The sequence below is a fragment of the Protopterus annectens genome, chromosome 2.part0 (assembly GCF_019279795.1).
Source record: "Protopterus annectens isolate FY-2018-M chromosome 2.part0, PAN1.0, whole genome shotgun sequence".
In the NCBI taxonomy this organism is placed as follows: Eukaryota; Metazoa; Chordata; order Ceratodontiformes; family Protopteridae; genus Protopterus; species Protopterus annectens.
Genome location: NC_056728.1, coordinates 943,153,098 through 943,180,854, shown reverse-complemented (window position 1 = coordinate 943,180,854; position 27,757 = coordinate 943,153,098). Strand labels below are relative to the sequence as shown.

At 44.1% G+C, this 27,757-nt stretch overlaps 1 protein-coding gene across 1 annotated transcript in view; it reads right to left on the bottom strand.

Moving 5' to 3' along the window:
• The window catches only part of LOC122793313 (non-structural maintenance of chromosomes element 1 homolog), a 1,211,484-nt gene that overhangs the window by 601,634 nt on the left and 582,093 nt on the right, over positions 1 to 27,757 (bottom strand). Inside the window, exon 4 of the mRNA XM_044061200.1 lies at positions 7,496 to 7,573. Coding sequence (XP_043917135.1) covers positions 7,496 to 7,573 — 78 coding nt within the window. The remainder of the gene's footprint in view (positions 1 to 7,495; positions 7,574 to 27,757) is intronic.

Below are 27,757 nucleotides of genomic sequence, written 5' to 3'. Positions count from 1 at the left end.
AGTCCAAATTGCTAAATGCACCTCTAGATAAGGCTCTTTTTGGTGCAGCTTCTAGAGAGCTCCTTAAATCCCTACAGGATAAGGGCAAGGAGCTACAAAATCTTAAACATTTGCTAGTCTCTCCTATTCCTAGATATCATAGGAACTACCCCTCAAAGGACCTCCCTTGTATCAATCAATGCAATCATCTCATGCCAACACCTAACAGGGCAAGGGACAGAGGCTACCTAGGAGACATTCCAGTCCTCAACAAACTTCTGCCTCCACTCCAACTCCCTTATGGAGGCAGCCTGACCAGGATAGAGGTCCTCCACTGTGACTCAAACCCATTACCCAAACTCCACTCCCTTATCCCTCCGTCTCACCCTTTCCCTATCCTCCTGGCGGAAAATAACCTCAGAGGCTTTGGTCCTTTCCATCATCCAGAAAGGTTAGGTGGACACTTCCGCCCTTTCAGGGGATACCCCAACCACCCACATATCAACTTTATCTCTTACCCCCAGTTGCAGAACAGCTTCAAGCTCAGGGCACCATAGAAAGAGTACCTCTAGAACAGACAAACAAGGGATTTTACTCCAGGATGTTTTTGGTTCCAAGGAAAGATGGCCCTTGGAGGTCAATCCTGGATTTGTCTGTACTCAATCTATTCCTCAAGGTGCCTACCTTCAAAATACCCACCTTGCATCACCTCCTACCCCTCATCCCTTATCAAGGCTTCATGGTATCCCTGCATCTGAAGGATGCTTACCTCCATATCCCTATTCACCTCAGCTACAGGAAGTTTCTTATGCTTTTTAATGGGTTCCTTGCATTTTCAATTTTCTGCATTGCCATTTGGGCTTTCCACTGCCCCCAGAGTATTAACAAAGTGTCTAGCCCCAGTCATTGTCCACTGCAGAGTGCAAGGCATTCAAATATACCCATACTTAGACACCATCTTGATACTTCACCAGGGTTGCCATACCCTCCCACTACCACCTAGGCATGGTGTCTAATACCCTGGCAAGCGTCTGACACACAGTGAACCAGGAAAAATCTCCCCTGACGCCCACTCAAGACCTGGTTTTCTTGGGATGCAGGATAAATACAGATCAGATGGCAGCCTTCATTCCTTACCAGGTGGCTGCATATGAGAAAATTTCAGTGGGTACTGAGGAGTCGGTGGAACCTAAATTCTCACCCTCTGGAAACTCTACTTCCTTTCCTCCCATGCCTGAAAAAAAAGGTACAATGGTGGATTACAGCTATAAGCCTCAACCAGGGTATATCTTTGCAGATTCCCACACTCTCACAACAAATCTTCACAGATGTTTCAGACCTGGGTTGGGGAGCAGCCCTGCAAACCCACAACAAACAAAACAAAGTTCAGGGAGAGTAGTTCAGTTCTCCTTCAGACAAAGGGATCACATCAACATCAATGAGATGAGGGCCCTTCTCTTAGCCTTGCAAACCTTTCATCCAATCCAACTACCAGGCACCTTAAAAGTTTTTGCACACAATATGACTGTCCTATGGTATATCAACAAGCAGCGGGGACAAGGTCCTACCCCCTCTGCAGGCTGGCAATTCAGATTTGGTCCCTGGCAGCAGAATTGCACATTCACCTGCAAGCAGTGTACATTCCTTTAGCAGAGAATGTGATGGTAGACACTCTCAGCAGAACCTCTGCACCCACCCATGAATGGATGCTTCACAGGGAGGTGTTTTTGGATCTCATTCACAAGTAGGGTATTCCTCAGGCAAATCTGTTGGCCTCCTCCCAGAATGGGCAGATGCCTCTGTTTTGCACAAGGGATCCACATCCACAGGCATGGAGGGTGGACGCCTTCACTTTTTCTTGGGCGGGGATGTATCTTTATGCCTTTCCCCGCTTCACTCCAATTCAAAGAGTCCTTCTGAAGATTCAGAGGGACAAACCAAAAATCCTGCTAGTAACTCTCGTTTAGCCAAGACAGCACTGGTTCCCCTTCCTCATCTACTAGCCAAGGGCAATTACCACAGGCTACCCCACCGATTCGACCTAGTCACACAAGACAGGAGGTCATTCATACACCCTCAGGTGCTCAACCTCAGACTCACTCTATGGGTGATAGAGTTCTGATCCCCTTCAGACACCTATAGTCCGAGGACGTACTCAATTTCCTGCAGGAGGCCAGGAAACCTAGTACCAGGAGAAATTATGTGGCAAAATACAAAAGATTCTCCAGGTGGTGTCAGAAGAAAATAGAGGACCCCTTTTTTATTCCTGTACCTATGGACCTTTCTTACTTGTGTGAGTTGCTACATTCAGGGCTGACCTACTTTTCTGTGAAGGTACACATCAGCTATTTCCACTCATCTCCCCTTAGTTCCCCCCTTGGCATCCAGATTAGAGGTAAAACTATTCTAAAGAGAGGTCCTCCACATCAGACCACCTAGAAAACAGATACCGCCTTCATGGCACCTTAATTTTGTCCTTGAAAAACTCACACTACCTCCTTTTGAACCAGCTCACTCAGCATCTCTGAAACTAAGTACTTGGAAAAAAGTACTACTGGTAGCCCTCACATCTGCCAGGAGGGTCTCAGAAATCCAGGCCTTGATGGGTAACCCTCCCTTACCTCATCTTCCACAAGAACAGGGTCTCCCTCAGGACTAACCCCTCAATCAGGCCCAAAGTGGTTAATTAGCTGTCCTTAAGTCAAGTCATTAACCTCCCTGTCTTTTTCCCTCAACCACAAAATCCATCTGAAAAAATGTTAAATTCCTTGGCTGTTCATAGGCAGCTTAGGTATTACCTAGACAAGACCAAATCCATTAGAAAGTCGAACCAGCTGTTAGTTTCCTTTCACCCAAGGGCCCTGGGGAAGGCAGTTTCAAAACAGGCTATATCTTCATGGATTTCTAAAGCTATCTCTGCCTGTTATTCTTTTCATGGAAAGGTTTTATCTACCAATGTGACAGCATATACTACTAGGGCAGCTGCCTCTTCGGCAGCCTTTTTTAGGGGGATGGACCATGCTTGCATACTGGAAGTGGCCACCTAGTCCTCAATTCGTACGTTTACCAAGCACTACAAGCTAGACCTGGTATCCGGAGCTAGATCTGGGCTTGCTAGGTCTATTCTACAGGGTCTCATAGACCAGGCCCCTCTACCTTCCTCCCAAGCTCACACCTAAAGCTTGGGTACTCTCCCTACTGTTATGGATACTGCAACACGAGAAAAGAAGGACACAGAATAGTTGTGTAAGAACTTATCATAACCTTAGATGTCATTCTCTTCCATATTGCAGTATTCAGTCCCCCTCCAGCCCCCTCTTGCTCTGTATTGTCCATCTGGAGCATCTTTCCCTTCCTTCTCCACGTCCCAAAACACTTATTGGGTTCCTTTAGCCTGGTGGCATATGTGGGTCTGAAAAGCATCCCTTTCCGGCTCCCTGGGGGTACTACTGTATGCGGCAGTCATTTCTAAAGGGGGTATATGTGCAGATGTCACATATATTGAACGTCAGTTTATGACCTTGGAAAGCAACGTAGTACATATTCCTGCTCCCAAGACTTTGGTATACTGTCAGGGGCTGCAAGCAGCAACCTCCACACTGTTATGAATACTGCAACATGGAAGAGAAGGACATCTAAAGTTATGGCAAGTTCTTACACAACTATTCTTTTAGATCATGTGATTGTAAGCTTTTTACATTTAAACACTTAATGTGGTTAAGCAATGTATTCTGATGAAGTCCTAGTGAAGGAAAAGGATGAAAGTGCTTAATAAAAGAATTTTGTTTATTTTACGTGGTCCTTCTGGTGCTTTGGTTGTGAACGGGTTATTTGTTTTATTGACTGAGGCCCTGAGCAGTTTTGTATTACCAGTGTGTATGTTTTACTTGGCCGAGTAACAGGTTTATTTATCTTTGATTGTAAGTTGTTTAGTTAGGTTTCTTTGTTGTCTGTCTGTTGGTAAACTACGGGCTGTTTTACTTTTTGTCCAGACCATTCGACTTTGTCTTAGGAGTTGCTAAAGCCATGGACCAAGACTGGCTTTGACTCTTTTTATTCTGGGGGGGGGGGGGGGAGAGACACGAAGATTTTTATTAACCTTAAAGATATGGGGAGTGTGTTCAATGACTTCCAGTTAAGAAGATGAAGTTTATTAATAAACACACCTTCATGAAAAGGAGCATGTTTTCCTACCAGGGTGCAAGTGTGTTCATAGGTTCATAGATTAGTACTAGGCTAACTGCTCTTGTTGGCCATTTTAAGCCTAGACAATTACCACATGTGAGAATTGAACCCTGCACCTTGTTTTCGTAAGGTAAACACCTATTTTTCAGACTGTTGCTTAGGTGCCTTATAGTACAAATAGGTAAGTGATCACTTAGAATGTCTGGCTGAGTTCCATGGGATGATATTTTATTTAGACAGGATATTAGGATCCAACTAAGGACTTGACTGTCTGGATGTGGCTTTTTTATATCTCGCTGGTGTTATTTAGAAGATGGGTGAACTTGTACAGCTGAATACTACTCGTTGGATTTTCAGATTATAATTGTTTGACAATCTATATTAACATTTTTGAGGAAGTCCAGCGAGATTATCTTCCAGTCTTTTAGCATTATCATCTGGTGGCAATATAAACCCATGTTTGGCATTGTCTTTTGAGTGTTTAGTTTTACATGTTTAGTAAAATTTTTGAGTTGGAGAAAGTTGGCAGAGTGCGTCAACGCTCTAATTTGATAATCTTACAACTCAACGGAGGAATTCCTTTTTTTTTTGTTTCCTTGCGAAGCCAAGTTTCTGTGGCAACTAAGATGTCTGGAATGTATACCGCTATCCATGCATTCATTTTTCACTTCAAGGAGTTTGTTATCAACACTTTGTAAGTTGGTACGGTATGTATGAAGGCCAGGGTGGACTTTCGTTGGGGTGGATAAAGGAGCTGCTACGGATATGCTCTTAGTTGCCTGAAAATGCTGAGATGGGTCTGGGTTAATGTCACAGCTACATTTTATGCTTATGGAGTTGTAATGATACAGGTAGGAGACATGTTTGCTTGATTATATGTTTAATACCCAAACTGTGAATAAATGACTACTGCTTTGGATAACTGTACTTGAACAGTAGGTCATATGACTGCTGATATACATAGGGTATGATTGGGAGATGAAGTTTAGACGCATTTTATTTGGAAGACACAATATAAGAATTTTGCTGGAATTGTAGAGGTAATGCATGTTGGTAGAATGTTAAGTGTGCAAGAAGAAAAAGAGGTACTAGTATGAGGCAGTGTACGAAATGACATTTCTGAAAGTAAGAAACAGAGGGGGTCGAAGGATAGAGGATGAAGATGTAGTTAAGATAGGATGTTTGGAGTGTTTATTTGGGGAAATTAGAAGTTGAAATGTAGAATGTTTTACAGGTACTGTTTTGGGGGAGTCTTTGTAGGACTGGATACAATGCAAAGCAGTATGTGAGGGTAAAATGCCAAGTTTTAGAATCAACAGAAACAGGAGTGCTTCTATGACAGTAGTAACGTTGCTTGGAGAGTTACAGGGATTGGGTGACATGGATGGAAAATGGACATGGGAAGTATACTGGAAGAGTAAGGTGGGGTAGGCAGGAACTGGAGGTAGGGCAGGGGAGCAAATCGAAGCTGAGCACAGTGGGCTTTCCACCCTCAGGCCATATATTACAAAAAGCAATCAGTTTATATCTGGTGCTCAGCAATTAACAAGGAGACAATGTAGAACAGTTTTTTTTCAATTACTGAATGCAGACACCAACAAGCTAGGGTACAAAGTAAATGGATTAAGGAGTGTAACTTAAAGGTCAAATGATAGGATAGTGGCCAATATTGAAAGTGGTACTTAAGAATATAAGGATAACTACTTTGGGGGAATGTGTCAACCATCTTCCAGTACATAGCAGACACATATCAGACTAGTTGAAGTTAATATACAGCAAGACTCTTCACGTAATATTTGCTTACACTGTCCAATATCAATAATCTCAGTCAGCTTACTTCTCACAGGTACTGCTTTTGCATAAGTCAGCTTGCAGAGGCATGACTCATGTCAGAGCTCATGCTATTTAAGGGGCGGGGACCAATGTAATGTCCACACGCTCTGAAAGGAAAGAAAAAGGGAAAGCACTACTATACTGATTATTATATGGAGGTAATAAAGTCAATGCACAGGAAGCTAGCCTATTCCTAAAATGGACTGTTTTACAAGCAGAACACTTTCTAAGGAAGGACCAGTGAGCTCAGAAAATGGTCAAGATAGACCCTATCTAAAATGAACTGGTCTTCTATGCCTGTTCTCCAGGCTGAGGTGAACTTGAGAGAACACTCTTCCAGGAAACGCAACAGAAGATGGTCAAGACAGCATCACTGCAGCACTAATTTGGAAAGTTCTCTTGGCTATCTTACCTGACACAGAAGGATCAGGACTGTTTGTGGCCAACTTCTGAGCCTTTCTCCTCTAGAGAGGATGCCTCTTTATCTTTAGGGATTGGCTGGGCTTAGAACAGGAAAATGCCAAATGGAGATAATATCCAGAAGGTCACTAACCAGGTCCTGAGAGGTCTGGCAAAAAGAAATTTTTTTTTAAGAAATGGAAATCTAGGTCCTTCTTCAGTCCAACCTGTGCAGGTACACTCGAGTCCGTGGCCTTAATCAAAGCACATGCACAAGTCCAAGCTGTACTGGGATACATGACAATCCTTTAGAGAAGTTGCAGATGGAATGTCTACAAAACCCTTCATGAGCTCTCTGGGACCCATGTGGAACCAAACTGATCACAAAGGAATCAGCAACAGAATGCTTAGTTAGTTGTTCTACCTAGTCAGATGACGGGCTGTAGAGGGAATTAACCTCCTCCTCAAAGGCCACAAAGTGCAGAGTAAGGAAGCCTGCTTGCTTCTCAAACAGCACAAGTAATAAATGACTTCACAGTGAGGCATCCCAAGGTGCTTCATGTCAATTCACCATAAACTCCACATGGTGTTTTGGTGGAAATGAAGCAGGGACTTAAGGCCAGCCTTGGTCTTCCCTCATGAAGCTGAGCACCTGGCGAAAGGAGGAATCGTCTAAAGTGTTAGGGGGAGGGTGTCGATCCATGATCCTTTTGTCTCAAAGCCAGTCATTGCAGAGTTCCATCACTCCTCAAAGAATCCCAAGTGTGAGGGACTCCTCTGTAGCCTTCAAAATCTTGGTAGTGGGTTGAGGCATGCAAATACAAAACTTTAAGAGCAATAGCAAGGACTGTGATTTGAAGTCTGCAAGTGGCAAAAAAGAAGTAGAAAGTTCAGGAAAAATGTGTGTTTATATATTCAGTGTACTTCATTACACCATGTGCAGGGTCTTCCATGTTTTGCCAACAGGTGACTGGTGGAGAATATGAACCCAAATAAGGACACAGCAATGAGGGTCCTTACTGTGACTTATTTACTGTAAAGCAAAATGCATCACAAAAAATAAAGCTGTTAAACATCAGACAAACAGCCTCATACTTACTGTTTTTCTAAACAGTTCTAATTCATTTTCTGCATAATCAGATGCCATTCGAGTTATTTCTGTTTCTGCAAGATTCACCTGTGAAGCAAGAAGAGAAAGAGAGTTTATGGGGGAAAAAAGTTTTGTTTCACCTCCTTAATCCATTTCATAGACAGACTCACTTTTAACACTAAATGAGGCTAAGTTTTAAAAATAAAGTAGAACAGGTATGTGGAAGGTAACCCAGTTAAATACTGCTAACATCTGCTTCAGGTACAAAACATTTTGAGCAACATGGAAACCATTATACACACATGATTCTGCTCTAAGGGCACACTAACTGCTGAAATTTGCATAAATTATAAAACCTAAAATTAATTTAAAAGAAAAATACAACCATCACTCAAAACAGCAATTCCACTATGCTATCTAATGCACATGTTTATGCCTTTGATTTCTCTGGATCTCTATCTAAAGTTAAAGATTTGCAACATAGCCACTGCCTTGACTCAAACTAATGCACATATAAGACATACAGGTAGACAATGAACAGAAGAGACTGTGGCTGATTAATACTGAAATTCAAATCATCCTGTGTTGATGAGCTAATTTACACTGCTGTGCTAAGTACAGATTAACAACCATCCACATTTCCTAAAGTGTTACTTCTCATTATCTGGAAAATTCTATGACTATGAATCGTTCCACTGTGCAGTTAGAAAAAAAGATCCACTCAAACATTGTCACACATATGTCCATGTACACATGTAAATACACAGACACACACACAGGGAACCTAGTGTTTGCCAAGGACCGGATGATCAGTCCTTGGAACATCACTGGAAGGTCACTAGTGACTTGTTAAGGCAGACTCTGACAAGAGTGAGAGGGTAAGTGTTGTGTTTTAGTAGTTATGGAGTTAGTAGCTCAGAGGTGTATGTCTTGCCCTCATTTTGTGTGTGTGTGTGTGTGTGTGTGTGTGTGTGTGTGTGTGTGTGTGTGTGTTGTGTTTGTGTGTGTGGGGGGGTGGGGGGAGTGGGTATCCTGCTGTCATAAAAAATGTTCTTATGTTATTTTGGGGTTGAATACTTTCATGTCAATTAAATGAAACATAATTATTCACAATAACCCCCAGAGTGACGCAACAAACAAATCACACACACACACACACACACACACACACACACACACACACACACACACACACACAGACAAGTCTTACTGACATTTTGCACTACATACTCCGTTGATTACCTCTGCAGAGTGAAGTGGCTGTAATTCACCTGATTCCCAACTTTGAAAGGCATAGGCATGCACCACACAAATGTGGCACACAATATCTTTGGAACTTTGCCCCTACTTACATAGTATGGGTGACGTTGATTCCCAAACTAAACAAGTATTTGAAACAGGTAGTATGCTGAGAAGGTAATTTACACAGACTCCTCTCACAGATTATCTTCCCTTTGGCACTCTAAACCTCATTCACTAGCATGCACAGTGGCAATCTTAGGATGCAAGCACAGCCTATGAAACAGAATGGTCCTGCAAAGTACAAGACAGATTGCGCTTATCTTGCGCACATCACAAATGTTTATAAACATCCCCTAAAAATACAGCAAACAAGTACAATGCTTAAATAAGTCACTGTCAATACTGACTGCACTGATAATGAGCCATATGAACATGGAAAGAGACAATTAGAAAGAAGCAATTACAGGAAGCACACATCATTTAAAAATAAAAAGTTATGTACTCACCATAACTAGACATCTGTGTTGTCCATTTTCATTCTTCCTCAGATCAGACTCTGCCGCTTTTCTTCCAGACTCTAGATCTGCCTCTTGAGCTCCTCCCTTAACCATAATGCTCCTTACTACAGTTTTACCTCAGATCAAATTTGCTGTCACTATAAACTGCTCAAGCAAAAAAAAAGATAAGACAAGAGAAGGAATAGCACAGGGACTCAAATAGGAACAGTGGTTCGAAGAAAAAAACTTAGCAGGTCACTCCTGAAGAGAAGGAGAGGGAGTTGGAGGGTGGGTAGTTGAGAAAGAAGGAAAACGGACAACACAGATGTTTAGTTATGGTGATGATGTCATTTTCATTCATTCCTCAATGAATGGGACAAAGTCCCCAGCTACTATGACCCTGGGTGGCCCTCATGGAAGGATATTCCAGAGTACAGCAGGATCAAGAGCAGCCCTATTTCTGGAGATGATATCCAATTTGTAATGAGCGATAACGTATGAGCTTTGGACCGAGCGGCTGCAGCACAAATATTATCAATGGAAGCTCTGGCCCAGAAAGTGGCAGTTGTGGCCACAGACCTAGTACAGTAGTGTTTCTCAAAGTGCAGTCCGTGGCCCACTGGTGGGCCGTGGGGATTTCCTGGTGGGCCTCGAGAGTTAATAATAAATATTTATGTTCTCTTTGGTGTCCGGATGTGTTGCCCTTAGGAGTCCCTCCTTTCTTAAAGGTGATTGGTTAATTTCAGTTTGCAACTGCAAGCTGACATAACCAATCATCATAGATTCAGCACAGCGCCAGAAACTGAAGGAGAAGCCCTAAGAATACCAATTCTGCCTGTGCTGTGCCGTGAGCGGAAAGTCCATTATTTGAAGCTAGTGAATCTTTGGACTTGACCGAGAATGTATGCTTGTTAAGTATGTGTCGCTTGGGCAAACGTTTCATTTTGGTGCTTGTGCATACCTGAACATTTTATTGAAGGAGTCGCTTGGGTGAATGTTTCATTTTGGTGCTTGTACATATGTTACTGAAGGGGTCGCTTGGGCACATATTTAATTTTGGTGCTTGTGCATACCTGAACATTTTAATGAAGGGGTTGCTTGGGTGAATGTTTAATTTTGGTGCTTGTACATATGTTATTGAAGGGGTCACCTGGGCAAACCTGTAATTTGCGTGATTCTATATACTGTACCTGGACATTTTACTGAAGGGGTCTCTTTGGGAAATGTTTCATTTTAGTGCTTGTGTATACCTGGACACAGTAATGAAGATATTGCCTGGGGAAATAATTTATTTTTGTATCAGGAAAGTGCTTGTGCATACATGGTCAGACTGCTGAAATGATCGCTGAGCAAAATAATTTATTGTGTCATTTTAGTGCTTGTGCATACACAACACAAACTAATGAAGGAGTAAACTGGGGAAAATTATTCATTAGTGTGTCGGTCTTTGAGAAATGTTTCATTTTGGTGCTTGTGTATACCTAGGCATCGTAAAGAAGATGTTGCTTGGGGAAATAATTCATTCGTTTATCAGGGAAGTGCTTGTACATACATGTTCAGACTGCTGAAGTGACCACTGGGCAAAATAATTTGCGTCATTTTAGTGCTTGTGTGTACACAATTACAAATCAATGAAGGGGTTACTGGAGGAAATTATTCATTAAACAGTGCCATTCATAGGTTCATAGGTTGGTACTAGGCTATCAGCTCTAGGGCCTATACATGCCTAGCCATAACAATTCCCTGGCTATTTCTTCCCACACTATTTACTTCCCTGGACCCCTGTCTTGCAGGGCAACTGACGTGATCCCCGGAGTGAATTTCCTTTCTCCCATCCAATCGTCAAGGTTCCTTTTGAAGTGGGCCAAAGAGGAGTGCTCTGCTCGACATGTATGGGCAGTCTATTCCAGAGTCTGGGGAGTCTCTGGGTCAGAAACCTATCCCTCCAGCATGTTTTGTTTATTGTGATGACAAGGTTTAGATCCCTGGAGAGTGTGGCTCTGAGGGATTGGGATTTCTTTAAGTGTAGCATGTCCAACAGCTCTGGGTTTGACATGGCCTTGTATGTTAAGCAGAGATTGCCTCTAAGTAGAAGATATGCGACAGAGTATAGCTGGAGTTTTTTAAGGCGGTTAGCATAGGGCATCTGCTTTAGGCCTGTGATTCTTTTAATGAGGTATTTCTGCGGCCTTTCCAGTTGTTGCAGATGTCTTGAGAGGTACATACCAAATGGGGCGTTGTAGTCTATAATGGGTCAAATGAAGGATAAGTACAGTGGGACAATGACCTCCTTTTTTCTGGATGAAAAGCCCTTAGTGATGAGGTGTGCCACATAGGATTTCCTGACTGTTGTGGCAATGTGGTTATCGAAGGTGAGACCACTGTCCGCCTGTGTCCCTAAGTCTCTTATCACACTTTCGGTGTTTAGTGTACTGCCACCTATGTGGTAATTCACAGGTACATGTTTTTTTTCCCAAAGGGGATAACTGTACATTTCTTGGCATTGAGCTTGAGCCCATGGTTCTGGCACCAAGCATCTGTTTCTGTAAGGTCTTTTTGTAGAGTATCCACATCATTTGGGGATTCAATAATGGCTCCCAGTTTGCAGTCATCTGCGAACTTTGCTAGCCAGAGTCCCTTACTGTTGGCCTGTACTTCAGAGAAGTAGATGCCAAACAAGTGCGGTCCCAGGACTGAACCCTGAGGTACTCCATTTGTCACTTGTCTGGAGCTGGATTTGGAGTCGGCTACTTTTACACTGTGGGTTCTGTCTGTAAGCCAGATGGCAACCCATCGAGTGACGTAGGGATTAATGCCCAGCTTAGTACATTTATCTATGATTCCAGAGTGGGGGAGGTCCAGATAGGCTGTGTGGACCGCCTTTCCCTTGTCCACGGCTTTGGGGACTGATTTGAAGAAGTCAGTCAGGTTCAGGAGACAAGATCAGCCCTTCAAGAACCCAAACTGGGTGGGGTCCAGTGTTTGAAGGTTGCTAATGTCTTTGTTTATAAGTTCCATGACAATACGTTCCATGGCCTTGCAGATCAGGCTCGTCAGACTGATGGGGCGGTGGATCCCCCCTTGTGGAGTGGGATAACTGTAGCTGTGCGCCACTCAGTGGGCATGAAGCCTGAGGTGAGGGTATGATTAAACATGACACTTGGGTAAGGTGCCAGTTCATTTTGTAGTTCATGAAGTACACAGCCCGGAATGTCATCTGGGCCCATGGATGCTGTATTCTTAGCTTTGGAGAGTGCGTTTTTTACCTGTGTGGCCATTATTACCGGAATTTGGCAATCTTCCGGTATTGAGATGGGCTATTTAGGGGGTAAGAGGGGGGTGAAGTTGGCACTGAATCGATCTGCCAGGATATTGCCAATATCCTTGGGATCAGTATATTTAATGTCATTCTGTTGTAACTCAGAGAAGATCTGAGCATTGCCATTTAGATTCTTGACATAGTTATAGAATGCCTTGTGGTTGTCTTTGGAATCTTTGGCAATTTTATTTTCGTAACAAGCTTTGAAGGATTTTATGAGGGATCTCAGCTTCTTACTGAGGCTGGTAAGGGGTGTTTTTTGCATCCTGGGATTTTCCTCTTTTCTGCAACAGTTTCTTCCTTTTGTTGTAAAGTTGGTTTATGGCAGGGGACCACCACATTGGCTTCCTTTTTTTTTTGGAGGAGAGCATCTTTGTTCTATTTGGGATGGCACGATTCATGCATGAGTGGATGTGCTTGTACAGTGCATTAGTTTAGGACTCAGCAGTCAAACTTTCAGTTCCCGTCTGCATGGGTGTCATGAAGTTTGTAACCTCTGACTTGAGTAGCATGAAGTTGGCTTTGGAGAAGTTTTTTATGGAGCTTTCCTTATTGGGGGGTGGGGGTGGGATGTGGATGTTAAGGGTGATTAGCTTACGGTCTGACCTGACCAATGAGGGGGTGACCATAGGTATGGAGCACCGATTTCCCATGTTGGTAATGACCAGGTCTAGGATATTGGAGCCCCTGGTGGGACTATGGATTAGTTGGATCCAGGGCATTGGAATTTTGGAATTCCAAGAACCGTTGGGCAAAGATGTTGGTACACAAGTAGTTTTCCCAATTAATGGCAGGGTAGTTGAAATCACCCAGTATTAGGGTGTTTGTTTGTATCTTAATATTTTCCAGTATGTTTAGAATGGTGTAGTGAGAATCTTGTGGCATGGTGGGGGATCTGTAGCAACTTAAATTTGGATTGCCGTCTTACCTAATGTTAGTTGCACCTGGAGAATTTCAGACGCATTGTGTTGGGCAACTAGCCTGGTGGTGTGAATATCCTTGGTGAATATGGACACTCCTCCACCTTTAGTGTTTCGATCCTGGTTTGGTGGCCAAAAAGTGTGGTAAGAGTTGTAGCCTGGTATTGCAGGGGTGCTCTCTGGGGCCTTGAAATTCTTCACATTAATTTATGTAGTATATATATTTTTTTATATACACCCACTTAATTCAGTGAATAAATTATATACTTTGCAATTATATCACTTCTTGGTATTATTCACAGTATATCCTAACTTCCAATTTTCATTCGAAATATGACCTATCATTAAGTCATGTGATTTATGGAAGGGGCTAGTAGGCCACTGAGTTATGTGCTTTGTCCAAAGTGGGCAGTGATCAGAAAAGTTTGAGAAACACTATAGTAGAGTGAGCCTTTGGATGTCTTGTCAAAAGTAAACCTTTCAAGGACTAAATATAAGAAATACAATCTGAAATCCATTTAGCTAGGGTGACCTTAGAAACAAGTTTTCCCAATTTGTGATGGGCAAAGGAAGCAGAGTTGGTCAGTTTTCCAAAAATCCTTCATTCTATGGATGTAAAAACAAAGCTGTCTATGTATATCCAAAAGGTGAACTATGTATTCTCCTTTACTGGAAACATTTGGAAAAACGACAAATTTATGACCTGGCTGATGTTTGTTTCAGAAGCAACCTTTGGTAGAAAAATAGATTGGTATGTAAAGTACTGGAAAATTTTGGAAAAATGACAAATTTATGACCTGGCTGATGTTTGTTTCAGAAGCAACGTTTGGTAGAAAAGATAGATTGGTATGTAAAGCAAAAATAAGTTACATCTTACCATAACATTCCATCTGTGTTGCAGATCTTTATTCATTCATTACTTTTACAATAGCCAACCACAGCGCTAACCCAACACTAACTCCTCCATCTTCCCACTACTATCACACCTCCTCAACTAACATGTACAAGCATACCTTACCTATGTTCACTGCATGCACTCTCCTTGCATATCTTACATCCTACCAAAGCTCCATCATTCCCCCACTCAACCACTACCACTGTACTACTACACGAGACACCACTCATGTCTCACCCACACTCAGCTCTCCTCCCACCAGCTCAAGAACCATCCCTATGCACCCCCCACATATTCTACCAACTATATTACTCAAACATAAAGCATCCCTACAACTTAACATAGTAACCCTCCCACCATACCTATTACCCACAGAGCACAATCATAAAGTTTCCCTTATAAACAAACACATTCAAAAACTGAGAAAACTAATAATCTCATGCATATCAAAACTAGCCCTAAGTGGAGACATCCACCCCAACCCTGGCCCTACCATCTCCAACCCCAGTCCTCATAATCAGACTAGAAACCACAACTTCTCCCATATTACAGCCACTAGAAAGCCAAGTGACTTCCTTCTACTAAGCCTAAATATTAGAAGTATATCCAACAAAGTCCATGAACTCCATGCCACCATAGACTTGTACTCCCCAGATATAGTCATCCTGACAGAAACCTGGCTAAAACCTCACATTACCAGTGAGCAAATACTCCCTACAGGTTACGGCATACTAAGAGTAGACCGGCTAAACAAAAAGGAGGTGGTGTAGCTATAATATTTAAACAGCATCTAAACATCCAGATCTTAAAATCATCAGCTCCACAAATAGGCAATGAAAAAATAATATATACCAACCTCAAAATAAACCAAAACAAAACCATCAACATAATTGGATGCTACTTCCCACCTGGCCAAAACATCCCTCCACTAGAAAACCTCCTCAGCTGGTCTACCCACCATCTCCCCCAAGAAACTATCATTTAGGTGATTTCAATATTGACTGGCAATCCTGTTGTGGCAACAATCCAACCCATCATGTACACCTTCATGGCTTCACTCAACTAGTCCAGTCGCCAACCAGGATAAATAAAAACTCCAGCAAGCACACTACCCTGGACTGGATACTAGTCAGTAAGAGCCCCCAGTCATATATAACAGGCTGCTTTAACAGATAGCCTCAGTGATCCCTCCCCCTCATTCCTACTCAAAAAATACCTATACCAAGCTAAACCTGTCATCTACTGTCAAATACGTAAAAAACTAAACTTTAACCCACTCACATTCATCTCATCCCTCAAAGAATGTAACTGGCATCCTCTAAAGTACCTCAGTCTAGATGACGCAGTTGAATTTTTTAATACTACCTTCCTGAACATCCTTAATTAACATGCCCCCATAAGATTTTCCAGAACCAAAGCACAACCCTCCCCATGGCTACAGAAAACCACTAAGTCAGAAATGAAAAACAGGGATAAAGCCTGGGAGCACTGGCGCAAAACCAAACCCCCCTCAGCTAGACAGAAATTCCTAGAACTACGCAATAGAGTAAAAAAGCTAATAAAACAGGACAAATTCCAATACTACCAGTCTGCCCTAGACTCCTCACAACACAGCCCCAAACAATTCTGGTCCTCCTTAAACTCCATCCTCCACCCAGGTAAAGTCAGTACCCCTCCTCCTAACATCCCTCACTCCTCAAAAAATAATGCTACCTCATTCAACACACACTTCACCCAAACCATACTATCACTAGCTAAACAACACAACCCCCCTCCCCTCCAACCCACACCTTCAACTAGTAATCTCCCCACTGCCTTCTCTTTTTCTCCTGTACCTACCTCCAACATAAAAAAAACTCTTAACTAAACTTAAGCCCACCAAATTAGCAGCAGACAACCTCCCAAGTGAATACCTACAAAACGCAGCTGATGCTCTGGCCTACCCAGTATCCATCTTGATTAACCGATCTCTGTCAGAAAGTTACATTCCCACACTGTGGAAAGTATCACATATAATTCCCTTCCACAAAGGTGGACCCTCCGCAGAACTAACCAATTACCGCCCCATTGCTATTCTCTCTCCACTCTCCAAAATACTAGAAAGATGCATACACTCTCAGGTCTCAGACTACCTCCTTACTAACAACATCCTTTCCAGTACTCAGCATGGTTTCCGACCAAACCATAGCACCACCACTGCCTTACTCTCCTTTACTAACACTATCCTTCAGCATAAAAACAATGGCTATCTCACCTCTGCTACTTTCCTAGACCTATCTAAAGCATTTGACATGATCCCACACAAACAACTTATCTCTGTCCTCAATAACCTATCTTTCTCACAATCAGTCACCAACTGGTTTCAGAGTTACCTGTCTGACCGCCAACAATCCGTTGTATGGCAGAATGACATATCTCCCCAACTACCTGTCTCCATAGGGGTTAACCAAGGATCCATCCTTGGACCCCTACTCTTCTCTGTTTACACCAATAATCTAGCCTCTGCCACCAAACATGGCACACTCATACAATACGCAGATGACTCAACCATCATCTTCTCAGCCCAGTCCCTACCAAAACTGCAAAAAGTCGCACAGGAAGCCTTTTCCTCTGTTGAAACATGGTTATCCGATGCCCAATTAATACTCAACCCAAACAAAACTAAACTACTCATCTTCCAACCCACCAAACATACTCAAAACAACTCTCACTTTAACATCACAGCAAAAGACAACACCACTATATACCCAACTGAACACACCAAATTGCTAGGAGTGGAAATAGACAAACTAAAATGTGGCATTCACATATCCATGACCATAAAAAAGTCCACAAAAAACTAGGAGCGTTATACAGAAATAAGCAATTTCTCACCAAAGCAGCAAAGATTTCAATAACAAATTCCCACCTTATCTCCACCCTACTTTATGCCTCTCCAATATATACCAACCTAAGGCAATGCGATCTAAACAAGCTAGAGACCTGCTACAACAAAATCGCCAAATTCGCCACAGGGGCATCCTACCATAGTCACCACTGTCTCTCACTTGCTGAACTGGGCTGGCGTGAACTCCCTCACCTCCTTCAGTGGTATCAACTCTCACTCGCCCACAAACTAGTAAACCATCCACTAAATGTCCCATCCCTCCAGAAGCTACTCCAACCCTATCGCACCACCAGACCACTAAGATCGAGCAACAAAAATCACCTGCAGATCACTAAAGCCAATAACTCTGCTGGTGAAGCACTATTCTCTTGTGCCATAGCCAAATTATGGAACTCACTCCCACCCACAATTACCTCCGTACCATCATGCACCCACTTCAAAACTTTACTAAAAGCGCACCTAAAAACATGCTGGCTATGCTCTTGCAACTCCCACTCTAATATCATCCACCCCATCCACCCACTACCTTTCTTTCCACTCCACTAACTACCTTGATTATAGCAAGCTCAGATGCTCATAAGCCTAGTACTTACTATACAGCAGGAACTTCTCTTTGTAACACTTGTTAATGTCTGTTATGTACTTCACAGATAAAGATTATAGGTGTCTACCGATGTACTATGTTCATCTGTAAATATGTAGTAAGTAATTGCTATGTTAAATTGTTAAATCGCTATGTAATCCAATGTAACTACTGTGTTTATTTTAACTGTGGAGCTTTTCTCCCCGGGGCCTCCGCTGAAACTGGACCTACGTCCAGTCGGACACTCCCGGTCAACAAATTTAAATAAATAAATAAAATAAATAAATATTAGGACTTCGGTTCCGTCCTCGGAACTGACAGGGCTGTTTCCAAGCTTGCGCCAGCCAAAAACTCTCAGCTAAGACCTACCCATAATGCCCTTTCCCATAGTTACTCCAGATCAAGTTTGCCCACCCCTGTATAATAGAGGTAGTAATAGAAAAAGTAGGAGGCTCTGTCTGAGCAAATACCCTAACCAGGAGTTCCTAAAGTCCACCAGGAGTCCAGGCAGGGGGAAGGAGGGCAGGAAGTAATGAATGAATAAAGATCTACAACACAGATAGAACGTTATGGTAAAACATAACTTCTTTATCTGATGATGTAAATCTTTATTCATTCCTTACTATTAGGACAGAGTCCCCAGCTACTTGAGTTCTGGGTGGCCCTAAGGAAGGATATTCCTGAGCACCATAGAACCAAAAGATGCTCGTCCCCTGGAGACTAAATCCAATTTGTAATGAGAGATAAAGGTATAAGGTCTTGCCCAAGTGGCTGCTGCGCAGATATCATCTATAGAGGCTCTGGAATGGAAAGCTACAGAAATAGTCATAGATCTGGTAGAATGAGCCTTTATTCTAGAAGGTAAGGATAGCTTATTCTGTTGGTAAATACAAGTAATGACGATTCTAAGCCAGTAGGATAAAGTCACTTTGGAAACAGGATTACCCAATCTGGGTCCTGCAAAGGCCACAAACAATTGATCTGTTTTCCTGAGAGATTTAGTCCTGTCCAAATAACAATAAAGCTGCCAATGCACATCAAGGGTGTGCAAAAGGTACTCACCTCTGTTAGAATGCTGAGAGAAGAAAACCGGCAAGTTAATGGAAAAAACAGAAATGACCTTGGGCAAGAAAGAAGGGTCAGTACGAAGGGACACCCTATCCCTGTGGAAGTTCACATAAGGTCTCTTGACACTCAAAGCCTGCAGCTCAGATACTCTTCTCGCTGAGATAAGTGCTACTAGAAGTAGGGTCTTCCATGACAAAAACTTTATATCACATGAATCAAAAGGCTCGAAAGGAGGGCCTGTGAGAGATTGGAGCACCAAGATCAAGTCCCAGGGTTAAAAGGGGGGCTTGACCGGAGGTTTAACATGGAATACTCCTTTCAAAAAGATCTTGCACAGACGTTGTGACATAATCGAAGAATTATCAAATCCATTATGAAAATTGGCAATAGCTGCTAAATGTACAGTGATTGTCGATGCTGAGGCTCCTGCATGTAGAAGAGAGTCGTCAGGCACTGGAGGATCTTTTGAATAGACAGAGAAGGGATCTAAGTTCTGATCTTTGGCCCAAACAGAGAACCTAGTCCATTTACTAGAATAAAATTTCCTGGTGGAAGGTTTGTGTGAAGTGAGAAGAATTTCACGAACAGGAGATGGGATGTCAGGCATCCTGGCAATCATTGGAAGTGGAGGAACCAAGCTGTGAGCTTGAGGCTGTGGAGATTGGGATGAATCAGTCCCCGAGGATGAGATAACGGGCCTTGGGAATGATCCAAGATCCACGGGCTGTGAATCAGATGAGGCCATAGGAACGGGAACCAGACTTGACTGGGCCAATAAGGGGCAATGAGGATCAACTTTGCTTCTCAACCTTTGAGCTTTCTGGAGGAATTTAGGAAACAGAGGAAAGGATTACAGTAGACCCGTGGGCCAATCGTGCATTAGATCATCCTTCAGGGTTCCCCCTGAGGTTGGATCAGGGCAAAGTAGCTTCTGGATTTGTTGTTTAGAGGGGAAGCAAACAGATCGCAGCAAGGCTTGCCCCAGCAGTGGAAAATCCATTCCGCTATTACAGGATTGAGGGACCACTCGTGAGGCATCAGGATGTTCCTGCTCAGATTGTCTGCAATAAGGTTGGAACTCCTGGGAATGTGTGTTGCGATAAGAAAGTGGTTGGAAGCTATCGCCCAGTGTCAAATCCTCATGGCTTCCAGACACAGGGGCTAAGACCTGGTTCCACCTTGCTTGTTGATATACCAGATGACTATCATGTTGTCTGACTGAACTGCAATGGCCCCAGAAGGTAGGGATGTATGGAACGCTTGCAACGCTAAGAGAACCGCTCTCAGTTCCACGACATTTATGTGCAAATTGGCCTCCAAGGAGGACCAAGTGCCTTGGACCATCTTTCCCTGGAAATGCCCCCTCCCCACCCTAACAGGGAAGCATCTGTGGTCACTGTGGCCGTGGGCTGGGGAGGACAGAACGGTCAACACCAAAGATTCGTTTGTGACTTCATCCACCATAGCATCTCTTCTTTGCAACGTTTTTAAGACATATCATGTGGTCGAGTGGGCGAGTTAAGATCGACCATTGTGCAGAAAGGAGCCACTGCAGGATTCTCATGTGCAGCCTCGCCAGTGGTACTAGAGTAATGGCAGCCGCCATGGAGCCTAAGAGTTGCAGTACAAGATGTGCTGGTACATAGGTCTGTGGAAGGAGGGCTTGGATTTGCTGTCTTATTTTCGAAGGCCTGTGAGGGGGGAGAGAAGCTTGACAGGATGTTGTGTCGAAGACTGCTCCAATAAATTCCAATGTCTTTGTTGGGGACATTCGAGATTTGTCCTTGTTGATTGTAATCCACAAGCGGAGAGTGAGACCTTGAGTGTAAGAGAGGCTGTGGATTAAAAAATTCCTGGTCACAGCGGTAAGGAGCCAATCGTCTAGATACGGAAACACCTGGAATCCCTGGAGTCGAAGATGAGCTACTACAACTGCCATACATTTGGTGAACACTTGGGGGGGGGGGGGTTGTCTAGAGACCGAATGGCAGTGCCCTAAACTGGTTAGTGATTGGCTCCCAGCCAGAAGCGGTGAAACCTCCGGGAGTGGTGGTCCATTTTTATGTGGTAGTACGCATCCTGGAGGTCTATAGAGCACATCCAGTTGTCCCTCCCTAAGAAGGGGAGAATGGACTGTACCGTGACAATCCGGAATTTTTGAGGTTTGATACATTTGTTCATTAGGCTGAGATCCAGGATTGGTCTCCAGTCCCATGTCTTTTTTGGCACTAAAAAGAACCTCAAGTCAAAACCGAATCTGCTCTGGTCTGGTGGGACTGATTGATGACTCGCTTTCTTAGCAGCTTTTCTATTTCTAAGGCTAATTCCCACTGACTGAATGGCACACTGGGGATTCGTTTGACGGGTCTGCGAGTTAAATCGAATGGTATCTGGTAGCCTCTGGATATTATCCTCTGCACCCAAACTTCAGTAGTAATAAGTTGCCAGTATGGTAGGTGCAGAAAAGAATGACCCCCGAATGCTTCCAGAGGAAAGCAATTGGGCCGCTGCTCAGGAGCACTGGTAGGGTCTGCTGGAGAAGGGATCTCTAGCGCCTTGGTTACGCGGACCACATCTACCCCAAAAGGGGAGTCTTCCAGATGAGTTCACCCCTCTACCCCGGGGGGATTGCTCACCACGAGTGTCATGAAAAGATCCTTGGGAGTTTCTGAACCACATTTTTCCTCCCTTCTGGTTCCTGAAGTAGGACCTCTGGGGGGGGGGGGGTGGAAAAGCATATGCCAACAGCACACAAGGTCTTTCCGTCTTTCTCACTTCTTCTAGTGAGTCTTGTACTTTGGGACCAAAAAGTGCAAATTCGTCAACAGGCGCATTGACGAAGGAAGATTTAAAGAGGTATGTGGAGTCACACAACCACATCCAAGCATTACGTCTCATGACAATGCCTGATGCAGAGCTCGAGCTGCCCCCTTGGTAGTATGAGATATCAAATGCATTGAGGTGTTTGAGATGGATTCAAGGGTAGCTAGCCGAGAGGTGACAGTGTCACACACCTCATCAGGCAGTACCCCCGCAAAAGAGGAGGACATTTTAGATATTAGGTCTCTTTGGAGGTAGTGAAGTGTGCCAGGTAGATCAGTGACCAAATGGCAAAGGTGTTTGAAGCATAGGTCCGCTTCCCTAGTCTGTCCATGGTCCGAGACTCCCTGTTCGGAGAATGGACAGTGGAACTATCTTCTGCCAGTTCCCTCTTGGTGGCCACCGCCACGACCGTGGAATCAACTGTCAACTGCTTGGACCAGTGGGCCTGATCTTCAGGTGTGGATAAAATTTTGTCCAGTCCCCAGGGGACAGGTTCTACATTGTCCAGGGCCTTCCAGGCATTCTGCACGATCAGCTTTACAAGCACATCTGGCTGGTGGGGTCACTCAGGAAGTAGATGGCTGGGTACAATTATTCAGAAGAAGGGTTAGAGGACTTCCAGTCATCCTGCTGTTTGAGGACTTTGAGAATTTCTCGGAAGGAGACGTCATCTTGGGGAGACCGTGGGGACCTTTCTCCCACGTCACAATCGTCATCTTCGGTGATGGATTCCTCCGGGGAATCAAGGTGATTCTTCTTGCACTGTTTCTTCTGGGGTGGCTCCCCAGTGGGGTCTTCTGAGGAGGACTCCCAAGAAAGAGTTCTCCTCACAGGGGGGTCTTGCAGCTCCTGTGCCCGGGATCCCAAAGTAGGGGGTTGGGACAGCTGCATGCTGGGGGGGGGTTCTGATGCTGATGTCATTGATGCTGACTGCAAGCCTGTGGAGGCAAGGACCCTCTCCATCACCTGGAAAGCAGACCCGCCCGAAGAGGGATAGGAGCCTGGAACAGAGAAGGACAATCTCGGAACTGGGATCACACCCGGCCCTGAGGAGCCTACCTCCAAGTGAGGAGCTCAGAGAGGACTGGAAGCCGGAGCCATGGACATAGATGGCACCAGCAAAAAAATAGGCGCTGGGCTAGGTACCAAGTTGCCGACAGTCCAAGCACTGCTCCAAGAGAGCACCGGCTCCACCGGAGCCGACGCAGCAAGGGTGGTCGGTGCCAGCAGGGAAAAATCCACAGTCAGAAGCAAGACAGTATGCATCGGGGTGGAAATCAGTACCGAGATCTCCGGGACCTGGGTAGAGGCCAGAGGAGGATAAAAGTACAGTTTTGTACACTTACCATAAATATAGATGTTTGCGCGTATTCACTTCTGCAATCATTACATGTGGGTTAATCTGCTGGCAGGTTGCCCTCAGTCAGCCTGATTAACAAAATCTTGGGTCATGCGTCAGTTGCTGTCCCTTCTTCCATGACGTCAGGTCGTCAGGGGTATAAAACATGCAGCCGACACCATTACATCAGTTTTTCTTGCCCCAGATGTCAGGTGCCCCCCAAATGGGGAGCAAATAAAATTAAAAACACAAAAAATATACCTCCAATACCAAAAGCAAATACACCAAAAGGGCTTATAAGCATAGTGAAAGAAAGTATAGACAAAGTCAGAGAAAAATAGGGGGCTGGAGGGAGGCTAACCAGGACTGCAACAGTGAATACACTCTAACATCTACATTTATGGTAAGGGTACACAACTGTACTATTTTCTTCGTGTTTCACTGTTGCAGTCATTACATTTGGGTGGATTCCCAAAGCTATGATAGGGTGCAGGAAATTATACAGCATTAGGACCAGCTATAAGGCCCTGCAGGACAGCAGTGGCAAAGCCAGCTCTGAATTTAAAGAAGAAAGGTAAACGGTAATGTTTGGTGAACGTATGAACTGAGCTCCAGGTAGAAGCTTCTAGAATGTCTCTGGTAGGAATACCTCTGAGAAAGGCTGTAGAAGTAGATGCAGCCCTGGTGGAATGAGATCTGATCCCCTGGGGGATCGTTTTACCATGGTGCATATCGCAGAAACAAATACAATGGCTTATCCATTTGGAAACAGTCTGCTTTGAAATAAAATTTCCCTCTGCTCCTGCAGCAAATGCCACCAGTAGTTCAGATTTTCTTTGAGATTTTGTCCTGTTTAAATAAAATCTAAGTTGCCTGTGTACATCCAATGAATGCAGAATCCGCTCCCCCCTGTTCTGTGGATTGGGAAAGAAAGTTGGCAAATGAATGGTCTGATTAAGAGCCACACTGGATACCACCTTAGGCATGAAGGATGGACTGGTCCTGAGAGACACCCTGTCCGGATGAAAAATGATGAAAGGCTCCACTGCCATAAGAGTCTGTAATTTGGAAATCCTTCTAGCTGAAGTGACTGCTAAAAGAAAAGCTGTTTTCCAGGAGAGAATTTTTAAGTCTGCAGTAGCAGCTGGCTCGAAAAAAGGGAGAGCTGAGTTTTTCCAATATCAAATTGAGGTCCCAGGAAGGGGTTGAAGCTCTCCTGGGTGGTCTTAAGTTTTTGGCCCCTCTCAGATACTGCTTTAGCAGAGGATGAGAGAAGAGGGGAGGTTCTGTGTTGTAATGAGCTGAAATGGCTGAGTCATGGATTTTTATGGAAGAAAAGGACAGGCCATTGTGAAGCACCTCAGTTAAGTACTGTAAAATCTGAGGAATATTGGGCACTGCTGTGCTTATCCCTTGTGATTGATTCCAGGCACAGAAACTTTTCCATTTGTCAGCATAAGATTTTCTAGTACTAGGCCTTCTATCCTCCAAAATGACATCCATCACAGGTTTGCTGAGGGATGCAAAGGGTGAATTTAGGTTATTATCCACCCTGCAAGATTCAAAGTTTGGAGCTGAGTGTGCAGAATTTAGTTGTTCTGCTGAAACAGTAAGTAAGGTGTCAGGTGCCATGGAGGAAGGTGTGAAACATTGCGCAGGAGTGGGTACCAGTGTTGGCGAGGCCAGTCTGGAGCAATCAAAATCATTCTTGGTTTGTCCTGTTTGACTTTTAGTAGAACTTTGGAGAGCAGAGGCAGAGGGGGAAAGGCGTAGAATGATAGGTTTTTCCAGCTGAAGGATACAGCATCCACTTTCCAGGCTTTTTTCTGATGAGTTCTTGTGCAGAATTTGTTCATAGGTTCATACTAGGCTATCTGCCCTGGAGCAATTATAAGCCTAGCCCGATTCTGTATGGCTTATGCCACCCCTTGATTTGAGTATACTGTGCCCTTTTTTAAGGTTTAGTTTACTGTGCGCCTCTGTCTAATAGTGACACGGGAGTAATCCCTGGGACAAACCTGGACAAACCTACGATCCCCCATCCACTTATCGAGATTCTTCTTGAAGAGATTCAGTGAGGTGCTCTGCCTCACATGAACTGGAATTCTATTCCAGAGCGAAGGGAGCCTCGAGGTTATGAACCTGTCCCTCCAGCAAGTTCTATTTATTTCTGTGCTGAGGTTCAAGTCCCTCGAGCGTGTGGCTCTAAGGGATTTAGATTTACTGAGGTGGAGCATGTCCATTAATTCTGGATTTGACATAGCTTTGTATGTCAGGCATAGATCGCCTCGAAGTAGGCGGTATGCAACTGAGTAGAGCTGGAGTTTTTTAACTGAGCAGTATATGGCATCTGTTTGAGACCCTTGATCCTCTTGGTGAGATACTTTTGGGGTCTTTCTAATTGCTGCAGGTATCGGGTAAGGTACATCCCAAAAGGGGCATTGTATTCTATGATGGACCTGATGAGGGATGAATACAGTGGCACAATTACCTCTCTTGATCTAGATGTGAAACCCTTCGTGATGAGGTGGGCTATGTAGAAGGTCTTTCTAACCACTTTGACAATGTGGTTTTCAAAGGAGAGATTGCTATCAACTTGGGTCCCCAGGTCCCTAATAACTTTCTCTGTACTTAATGGGTTTCCGCCTATGTGGTAATTTGTGGGCACATTGTTTTTGCCAAAGGGTATGACTATACATTTTTTGGCATTTAACTTTAAACCATGGCGCTGGCACCAGTTATCTGTCTCTGTGAGACCTTTTTGAAGGATGTTTGTGTCAGCTGGAGAGTTGATTATGGCGCCCAGTTTGCAGTCGTCTGCGAACTTGGCGAGCCATAGTCCTCCCACGTTCATAGGTTCATAGGTTCATACTAGGCTATCTGCCAGAGGGCATTTACAAGCCTAGCCCATAGTTTTGTGGCTTACGCCACCCCTTTAGTATGGGGAACTATACCCATTATTTTGCTGTGCCTCTGTTGAGCAGTGACACTGAGGTAATCCCTGGGGTATATCTGCGATCTCCCATCCATTGGTCAAGATTTCTCTTGAACAAGGCCAGCGAGGTGCTCTGCCTCACATATACCGGGATTTTATTCCACAGCATAGGGAGTCTTTGGGTGATGAATCTATCCCTCCAGCACGTCCTATTAATAGCGTGTCGAGGTTTAAGTCTCCGCCCTTGTGGCTCTGACGGATCTAGATTTTTGAGGTGAAGCATATTCATCAAATCTGGGTTTGACATGGCCTTGTATGTTAGGCAAAGGTCACCTCTGATCAGCGGTGCGACTGAATAGAGCTGGAGTTCTTTCAGTCGGGCAGCATAGGACAGATGTTTGAGACCCTTTATCCTTTTGGTGAGGAACTTTTGTGGCCTCTCCAGCTGCTGCAAGTGTCGGGTCAGATACATTCCGAATGGGGCATTGTACTCAATCATTGGTCTGATGAGTGATGAGTATAGGGAGACTATGACCTCCCTTGATCTAGATGAGAATCCCTTCATGATAAGGTGGGCAATGTAGAAGGTCTTCCTAACTACTTTAGCTACATGGGTGTCGAATGACAGACTACTATCAACCTGGGTCCCCAGGTCCCTGATAACTTCTTCTGTACTCAGTGGATTGCCACCTATTTGGTAGCTAGGGGTAACCTTGTTTTAACCGAAGGGTATGACTATGCATTTTTTGGCATTTAACTTTAGGCCATGGCTCTGGCACCAGTTATCCGTTTCTGTGAGACCCTTCTGAAGGATATCTGTCTCAGATGTGTTTTCTACTATGGCGCCCAGTTTGCAGTCATCTGCAAACTTTGTCAGCCATAACCCTCCTGTGTTTGCTTGTACTTCGGAAAAGTAGATGCCAAACAAGAGTGGGCCCAGGACTGAGCCCTGTGGTACACCACTTGTGACAGGCTTTGAGTCTGACATGGCGCCAGCAACTCTGACCCTGTGGGTTCTGTCACTCAGCCAGTTTGCAACCCATCTTGTGATGTATGGGTTAACATTTAAGCTGATGAGTTTTTCAATGATACCAGTGGGGTATTGTATCAAAGGCCTTCGCCAGATCGAGGTAGGCTGTATGGACTGCCTTTCCTCATCAATGGCTTTGGTGACTGTTTCAAAAGTCAACCAAGTTTAGAAGGCATGATCTGCCTTTGACAAAGCCAAACTGGGATGGATCCAAAGTCTGCAAATTCCTATGTCTTTATTTATGAGGTCCATTATGATCCTCTCCATGGCTTTGCAGACAAGGCTTGTCAAGCTAATGGGCGGTAATTTCCAGGGTCGGTGGAGGCACCGCCTTTGTGAAGTGGGACCACAGTTGCAGTGCGCCATTCCTGGGTATGTATCCAGAGGTAAGACTATGATTAAACAGCTGTCCTAGCTGTGGGTTTAATTCTCGTTGAGTTCGTGGAGCACACAGCCGGGGACACCATCAGGTCCCATGGATGCTGTGTTTTTGCTTTGGGGAGAGCAGTTCTCACTTGGCGTTGGAGATGTTTGGGGGGCTGCAATCGCTTGGTATAGATATCTCTCCTTTTGGGGGGGAGAAGTTTGCACTGAACCTGTCAGCCAGTATGTTGGCAATGTCTGTAGGATCAGTAATCTTCACATCATTTTGAACTAGTTCTGAGCATATCTGGGAGTTTCCTCCCAGGTTTCTAACATAGCTAAAGAAGGCCTTATGATTGTCTTTTGAGTC